The following is a 9,287-nucleotide window of genomic DNA, read 5'->3' on the forward strand; positions in this document are numbered from 1 at the left end:
ATTTCACCTGTGTAAAGCTCCAGCAAAGAGTTTGTAACTCTGCCCATATTTTAATTCATCGAATAATACTCCTTGCAATTATTTACCACATTCTCAATAACTTTTTTCATTATCACTTATAATTTCAACCTGAATTTGTAGCAAATTATGCCCCAGAATATTACCATAAAACCATTACCTGAAATTAGCAGAAACTTCATAATTTAGCACTTCACAATCACGTGTTAAATCAAGCCCCAAGCACACACATTTTTCTAAGATTTCACACATTTTTCAGGTTTCAGAAACCACTACTACAGGTTTCAGAAACTACTACATGCACTCTTCTCATCCCTCATGATCTTTCTGCAATTGATGATACCTAATCTTCTACTTGTACTTATCTGACTTCTTGAATCCTTATAAGATGATCAAACTCTTCCCTATCAAAAAATAATTGTGTGTCCTCTTGGTTGCAGTAAAGCCCTGAAGAGGATAACTAAGTAGATGATAAACATCTGAAATTCCATAATATTTTTTCTTTTTATCACATTTTTAAAAGAGGCCAATGATCTATTTATTATGCTTTAGATAGATTAGCCTCCAGAAAGATTCCAGTTCACTTTCTATGTCACAATTAAATAGATGCCTTTAACACATTCTCAGAGCTCAGCATCCAAGCTAAGAAACACACACTATGTTGATGATACATATTGGGTCTTATAAAAAAAATCATTCATCAAATGGTCACATTATTTTCCAAAAATTTTGGGCCTTTTATATATCTGTGTCAGACACATCAGATTGCACTAAAGGAACATGACTTTTTTCGAAGTGGGAGAGCCCACTTCATAGAAAGAGCATCTTGTCACATATACCTCTTTTGTTTTCAGATAAGATAGAGAAACCATCTAGAGATGTGACTGTAATAAATATGTTCTTTCCTATTTGAGAATACAGAAACATACTCTGAAGCAGACTCAGAAAACAGACTTCCAGAAAATACATCAAATACCATTTCAGCCAAATGGCTCCAGGCTTGAAACAGAACTAAAAATTTAGCAAATTGAAGTGCTTTAACAGAGAGATTAAGAATTACTGACTGTTAAAGATATTTTTCTGCAAAAGAGAAGACTCAATTCTGCTCCAGTTGAAGGCAATTGGGCATTTAGCCACTGGCTTCAGCAGCAGCAAAATCAAGCACATAATTCTCATATTTCATCGTGAAAGAAATATTCTATTACAGAAGCCTAAGTATTTCCAACCAGCATTTCATTTTTATGATCAATATTATTTTCCCAGCAGCAAACATAAATTAATTGGAGTTGGAATAATATACAGGAAAAAATAAACATTTTTTCAGATGTTTCTATATCTTTATGTAAGTACTACATATATTTTAAAAGCTTCATCTGTTTCTATATTTGACTGCTCAATCCTTGCACTATAAAAAGAAACTGAAGCATTGTACTTGGCCCATTCTAACAATATTTGGGAGAGTAGCGTGAAATTATCAAAAAGATTTACTGCTCACAAGGTGAATGAGGAAACAAAAGGGAGCTCTTGTGAAAGAGTAGCTTATGTTTGAATGCCAGAGCCAAATCCTGTTCAGTTTATACTGTATTAGCCCCACTGACTATTTGGGGGAATGCAAAAATCTGGCTTTGACCAAAGGCCTATTTCTACTTTGCAACAAATGCAGTAGTAATTGCCAGCATTAATCAGAAAAAAAAAATTAAATTTCTCATTCTGTATGATCTAGTCATGGGTCTTCTTTCAGTGTGTCCAGCAAAAGAAAATAAGTGCTTTCAGTATCAAAACTCCACCATGTTTAATGAATTACTGTGGTGCCAGATCATGTATCAAATCATTAAAACATACTTGTCCCACACTATGCAGCTATTTGAGTCCCTTGGTATAAACAATATTTAAAGCCACTTCTGTTTCTTTAATCACTGCTTTCTGTACATATGAATAAAGTAAAACCACTCTAGTCTTAGGGCAAAAATATATTGTTTCTTCATAAACTGTTTTCCCAGGCCTGTCACCAAGTAAAGGAGATGCAGTTTTCTTAAAATCCAGTGTATAAAATTTCTTGTTGTCCAGGAAAAGCTATCCATATGAAAAAAAGGAGTGAGCATGTGTATGGTAGGGCTTATGCAATTCCCCCTATATTACATATTCTTGTTTTGCAGATTTATGGACCAGGCCTGTGGACAGGGAACAAGTTGGGTACTTCCCCTCAGAAGGTCAGCAGCAGCCACCCCCACACAGGAATCCTCTGACTGTGAAAAGGCAAATGTGACCTTTCTAGAGAAGGACCCAAGGAAAACAAAGTGCTTGTGTCTGGGCTCCAAAACCCCTGAATAGGCTCATTGAGCTCACTGCTAGCACTGAACAGCAACAGCACTACAAATGGATCCTATTCTCCATCCCACACCTGAATTTCCCTTTCCTAAAGAAAGGGTTGGGAGAACGAAATGAGGAGAGGAGACACAGAGAGGAATATCTGACAGGAAATGTAAGGACCATGCTAGGACAGAGGTCCTGCTTTCAGAGGTATTTCCTGAGCTCTGAGGAGGGACTCTTTCGAGCTGAATGCTCACAACATGTCATGTTGTGCTGTCCTAGGCAGGATTTGCTTAAAAAAAAAAAAAAAAAAAAAAGGGCAAGTAAAAGTTAAAATATAGGATTCAGACATTTTTATGCAGCCAGTCCTTGGGAACTGATGTTAATTTTTCATAACAACTCTACAATGCCCCAGCTAATAAGTGCAGGAATGATTTTGCTGTAACATTTCCAATTAGGAAGAAAGGCTGTGGAGAATTGGAATTCACCTTGCTGCAAAACTGAGAAACAGCAAATGCCAACTATGAAATGGAAATCCCAACTCCCTGACCCCAGTGAGATTCTTTCTCACATGTTCTAACACTTAACACCTGCTAACAGTGTAGGCAGTATCTGAGAAACACAACTCTTTTCATTTTAATTAAAAGTTGTGCATTGATGGTGAACATCTAATGGGCATTCCTTTTTCAGTGGAAAAGTGACTGAATCTACAACATTAAATCAAACCACTGTGTATGGTATAGAAGAGTTAACTTCAGGAGGCTGAGTTCAAACAGAAATGATGAATACAGGTGTGACCCACATAGAACATACAGAATCCCTGAGAATTTTATGGTCCAGTGGAAAAAAAAAAAATTAAACGAAAACACAAATAGTTTTTTTATCCAAATGGGAGTTCTACATCTTGTTTTAAAAGGGTTCCTGACAGCCTACAATTTCATGCAAGAACTATATTTTTAATCATAATATAAAATCAACTTTTAGCTCCAGTCTTTCAAAAATCAACTAAGAAGGCAGTAATTTATAAAACTGAGTTTAATGGGATTCAGTGCAAGTTAAAATGTAGAAATAGATGAAAAGTCTAAATTTCATTTTCGGAAGTTTTACCTGCACATTCAAGTTACAGTCAAAACAAGTATTTTCTTCTCACTTTTTCATATCATAAACACTTCCATATTTTATGCTTCCTACAAAGGATTTCCAGTTGCTGTTCAATAACTCATGCCCACAACACAACTCTGAGATATGCCCTTATTTACTAACATGGGGAAGCTAGTGCATAGCAAATCAGAATGTAACTTTCCAGACCACTAGATTCTCTGAACTAGTTCCTACATAGATATTCATCATTTATTAGCCTATCACTTCAATGTAAAAGTAGTTTAAAGTAGCTCAATGCACTTTCAAAATGGAGCAAGTTGCCCTGCCCAGGCTGTTATAACACTGCTGGTCACATCAGCAGAGATTGGTCACACAGATGAGGGACCCAGCAGGGCTCTGGACACACCATTTCAGGTCGTGCCCACCATGGGTTTACTACCAGATTTTGGGAAAGCACTCCTGAGCTGCAAGAAGCCAGGCTGCTGCATGGCACTGGCAGGGGCCAGCAGAAGACCCTAGCAGTCCTTTTCTAGAGCATCAGTCTGGATGGTGCCTGGTGGAAGCCCAGATGTGATCCTGCTGTGCACACTAGGGCTCAGCAATGGCAAGCTGAAAGAAACCCACACAGAGCCACCACACTGCCTGTAGCCTGACTGCACCCAGAAAATGGATACCTTATTTTGTTTGGGGTTTGTCTGTTTGGACCATGTCAAAACTTAAATCAGTCATTTGACCTCAGCATTAGCACTGCAACCAAATACCAGGTACATACAGCATTTGTCACGTGCTCTTCCCCCTTCAGGCTGGTGCCAGAGCTTTTTAACATGATATATTGGCCCCAAAGGGGCCTCAGTAATCCCTGAACAATGGAGTAGGGCTGCTTGCAAAAAATTCGTTTAAGCAGCTCAATGAGACCCTGCAAGCTGTCTTGCAGTGTAACCAGCAGAGGGATGCCAAGCCACTTTAAGACAAGATTTCCTGTTGAAACCCTGACATTTGCCAATGGACAAGATCATATTTATAAGGCTTTTCAGCATACATAAGATGTGACAAAGGGCAGAGATAGCTAAGCTTCAGAGACACAAGCATTTCCAAATTATCTAGATTTAACCAACTGCTTTGTAGTCATTGCTACTTTGCTGACAAAAGACTGTGGTCACTAAGAACCACCTTTCTTGTGACATTCATGAGACTGAAAAGCTTCTGGTCCAGTGGCTTTTACTTTGAAAGACAATTCTATTTGCTGACACTTGACAAATTTTTCATTAAAAAAATAAAGATCACATATACTCAAGAAATGGTAACAGAGATGGACATTCATACATTTGAATCAGGTCAAAGACACCTTTTATTACCCTTAGATGAGATCTGACAATAATTATTAACAGAAATAACCACTACTGATGCGCTACAAGGCAACAACAATTTGCCTTTTCAATTTATTATTCCCTCATTACATATGTATAAAGCCCAGTAATGCCAAAATAAGATTACTTGTGTGCACAGATGGGAGAACAAAAGGGAGGAAGTGGCCCAAAATTAGCCATGTCCTGATGAGTATCCTGGACTTATCAATGCTTTCAACAATTGCCTCCTACAACCTCTGCAGTTTGTGGCACAAGACAAAGCAAAAAAGGCCGTAAGAAATCTAACTTCTGATTTCTGCAAAGCTTGAAGAGGTAAACATCTGGGATGAGCATAAAAAACCATCTCAAACTGGATCACAGAGTAGGAGGAAGTCAGAAATACAGACATCTACTTCAGTGTGTCCATTTTTTCTGTCTTGAATACGTAATAAATGCTTATGCAAATAGAAATGATCTTTAAAGAAGCAGGCAGCTTAAAATAGTCAAGAGCAGGGAAATTAAGGCAAACGAAATCTAAACTGTTTAATAGGCAATAATAGCTGAATCAGTATGCAACGAGATCTCATAAAGCATTAAAAAGTGACAATTCCTGGTTGTATAAGTGACAGTTTAAAAGACACCTTAATCAAGATAGAAAAGTTATTTACTGAACTTCTCAAATGTCAAATTAAGCTTCTTCACTAAATGTTCATTAACCGCCAAGAAAATTCTTATTAATTTTAAAGCACCACGAATGCACTCACTCAGAATGGCTTTATTTGATGCAAGCTTCATTTCTTGCAAAATGATGTCTCCCTTCCTTTGATGAAGTGGTATTAGGAAAGATCCAAGTACCTCTTTTATCAGATCAGATTTTAAAACACAGGAGAGATCCTATCCCTCTGCTCTGACCAAAATACTAACCTGAGTGTCACATTACCAGCGCCTTAAAGTCTCCCTAACTCCCAGGGTGTTTCACCACGCTTCACATTACAGATGCTTGACATGGCAACATGGCAACACCTTATACAAAATGTTTGCCAGCTCACCTCCCCAGTCTGCTGGTGGCATAAAACCACATAACTCCCAATTCATACCAAATACAGGCTGAGACACCAACAATTCAAAAGTTTAAAGGCAGAATATAGCATAAATGCTGGCTGCTCTCTTCCTCTTGTGATTGCCAGCTCTGACTCTGTTGATGAGCTAGCAACCTGCTTGAAACTCTGCTTAGCACACTCAGATATATGCCCCAGAGAAAACAGCCCACCTATTTTTTTTCTCCAAATACAGAATTTGCCAAGCTTTCTCCATGCCAAATCAACCCTGGAAAACTACCCTGATGCCAAATGACTGAAGTATATATGCAGTGAAGATCCCTTTCTGCAGCCAGGAGTAGGAATTTACAACTTGGTCCCCTCTCATTATTAGGATTTTGTGTGAATGAAAGCATAGCCAAAAAAAAAAATCCTTTTACTCATCCATGCATAGTCATTAAGGCTTCCCTTGTGGACTGTGGTGATATCTGAGAGAAATTAGGCTCAATTAGCAATCAGCAAGATGAAATTCAAATGGTCACTTTCAAATTGAGGGGGTTTAAAAGGGGAAAAAAAATACAACAAGGAAAAGAACCCAGTCTCACCCCTCAGAGGGCTCCCACTGCGCTCACCCCAGCAGCTTCTGCAGGTGTTAACTCTCTGCACGTTCAAGTCTCCACTCCACTTTTCCAGCTGTGCAAAGCAAACACAATGCTAGTGCTGCAACAGGCAGGTGCCTTCAGCCTCTCTCCCAGCTGCTTTCCGATAGGACTTTAAAAGCTAAGAGCCCATAATATCAGTACTGAAAGGAGAACTGCATTGATCAGCTCAGAAGGTCTAGTTTTAACAATGGACTCACATTTGCTTATGAAAAAAAAAAAAAAAATCAGCAGGCAGCAAAGTTGTACAACCGCAAGAACCACAGAGCCAAATTTCTACAATAATTTGAGCTTCTAGAGAAGTCTACAATGTAGCCTAACCTCATTCACCATCCCACTTGGGAGAAGCTCATTCACCAGATAGAACTTGGCAGAAAACACAGCAAATCACCGAAGACAAAAGAAAGAGAGGTCTGTGAGAGTAAAGGATTCCTCATGAGAGGGAAAGTGCAAAGAAATAACAGATGCTACCCATGAATAAGGTGAGACTGGAAAACCTGCAGCAACAAGGGTGGAGATCACATTACCATCAGACACATTCTCTCTTACCAGCCAAAGCCAATAGTTTTGGAAGGAAACTAGGAAAGAAATTAGTACTTTTGGTAGCATACAACAGGCAAAATTTGAACAAGAATATTACTACCCAGCTAAACCACCAGGATCTCAGTCTTAGTGACTGCTGGCAGCATATCTTTGGGGTTGTTTAGGCAGAGGATATAAATATAAGCTGCATCTGAAGCAAATGATTTTGGGAGCTGCTGTCACTCATACAGTAGTACCCCTGCTACTCAGGTAGAACAGCTGTCCTTACAGTAAAACCTGAAACTACTACAGGCACCAGGACATATTTACTACACACCAGAACTGTCATGTAACCTTACAATGCTCCTTCAATTTACATTAAGTAAAGAAAAAAAGGGATCCACTGTTTTTAAAATATTAAGTTTATGCAGTTTTCTTTCAAAAATATGATTTTGTTCAGAGATTTTTTTAACTAATATAATGCCAATAATTTGGATGACCCACAAATGCAAGAGATTTCTCAATCTGGGAATAAAAGCTTTTTTCACTGTTTCATCCATGTTTAGGGTAAAATATAAAAGAAATTTATTAGGTCTCAAGTCTATTTTAATGGTTTTCATAAGAGAGTCACAACTTGAGATAAGTTAAGAAATTCTTATCAAGAATATTGATCTTGTGGGAGGGGAGAGAGCCATCTGCAAACACTTTTACTATTTTCTGACTTAGCAATCAGCTTCCATTCACAAAACCAAGGACTTCCTCCTTTCTTAACCTTGCAAATTTAATCTCCGCATTTTCTAAGCTCCTCCGGCAGTGTTTTGTATTAGCCATACTTCATCCACAGTCCCAGCTTTTATAAATATATGGTCAACGTTCACTTTTCATTAATGATGCAAGGCCTTCCTCTTCATGCGGGCAAAGAACTTGATAACACCTTTACAAAACAGGATTAACTTCTCCCTTACTGAGACCTTTTGTTCCAAAGCAAATCCCTATATTGCTATATATCACTATGTTATTCTGGCGCCTGATGAAAAAAAAAAAAAAAAAAAAAAATTTAAACTAAAGGCACCGCTCTTTAAAGATCACTTATTTCAACAAAAAAAAAACAAAAAAAAACCCACAAAAATAACACCACTGCTCTGCAATGTTTTTATGACAACTGTTGCAAAGTCTGCACCTTATTAAGCCATGCTGGCCACGCTGCTGCCGCGCTGTAACAGAAGAAGGTTACGGGAGGATGCCCCGCAGGCAGGCAGCCCTCCACCTGCGCTGCGAACCGACCCTGTCCTTTCCCCCTGCCCCGAGGCGCCTCTCCCCGCCAAGCCCGGGGTTACCGGCTATGGGGAGGCTGCAGGAGCCCCGCAGGACGAGGAAAGTGTTAAACGCGCCGAGGGGGCAGAGAACGCTCCGCTTCCCTCCCCGCAGCCTGTGCCGAGCCCTCCGCCCGCAGCCCGGCCGAAGCGGGGCCACAGGAGGGACAAGGGCAGTGTCCCCCGCCTTTACCCTCCATCCCGGCGTCGCGCTGGCCCCGGAGAGGAGCGGGGGCGGCCCCGCTGTGCCCCGGCCGCTGCCGCAGCCTCCGCTGTGCCCGGGCTGCCGGGGCCGCTATAAATACCCTCGGAGCGCCGCGCCAGGCCGGGCCCGGCCGGGCCGCCCCTCCCGCGGGGCAGGGCGAGCGCACGGCCGGCCACGGCCCCGGGCTGCCTTCACTGCCAAAGCGAGGGGTTGTGGCAGCCGCTGCTTGTGACAACGGGATTGTTTCGCCGCCTCTAAAGCCTGAGCGGTGCCTCAAAGCCCCGCCGGGGCTGCGGGCTCCTCGGCAGGCCGGCAGCCCTGAGCAGGGCGCGTCCTGCCCACCGCCGGCAGCCCGGCCGGGCACCGCCGCCTGCCCAGGGGATTTGCCACACTGTCACAGAAGATTCTGAGTTGGAAAGGATCCACAGGGATCATCAAGTCCAACTCTTACCGCTCACTGCACAGAACATTCCCAAAAGTCACACCATGTGCCCAGGAGTACTGTCCAAATGCTTCTTGAACTCTGTCAGGCTGGTGACCACTTCCCTGGGAAGCCTGTTCAGTGCCTGACAACACTCTGGTGAAGAACCTTTCTCCAATATCCAACCTAAGCCTTCTCTGACACATCTTCAGGCCATTCCCTCACAACCCTCTGGTGAAGAACCTTTCTCCAATATCCAACCTAAGCCTCCCCTGACACTACTTCAGGCCATTCCCTCGGGCTCTGTTGCTGGTCACCACAGAGAAGAGATCAGTGCCTTCTCCTCTGCTTCCCC

At 41.3% G+C, this 9,287-nt stretch overlaps 1 protein-coding gene across 4 annotated transcripts in view; it reads right to left on the minus strand.

The window, feature by feature from the left end:
- GADL1 (glutamate decarboxylase like 1) overlaps positions 1-8,583 on the minus strand; it is an 80,955-nt gene extending 72,372 nt beyond the window's left edge. The window contains exon 1 of one of the 4 annotated variants that reach the window (XM_063155139.1): positions 8,500-8,583. In XM_063155139.1, coding sequence (XP_063011209.1) covers positions 8,500-8,506 — 7 coding nt within the window. In that variant the 5' untranslated portion in view covers positions 8,507-8,583. Of the gene's footprint in view, positions 1-5,539; positions 5,664-8,173; positions 8,268-8,330; positions 8,447-8,499 lie in introns of those variants that run through there. The other 3 variants (XM_063155148.1, XM_063155157.1, XM_063155130.1) reach the window with 3 other exon arrangements.
- Between the last annotated feature and the right edge of the window lie 704 nt (positions 8,584-9,287).

This window comes from Melospiza melodia, chromosome 1 (genome assembly GCF_035770615.1).
Source record: "Melospiza melodia melodia isolate bMelMel2 chromosome 1, bMelMel2.pri, whole genome shotgun sequence".
NCBI classification, from domain to species: domain Eukaryota; kingdom Metazoa; phylum Chordata; class Aves; order Passeriformes; family Passerellidae; genus Melospiza; species Melospiza melodia.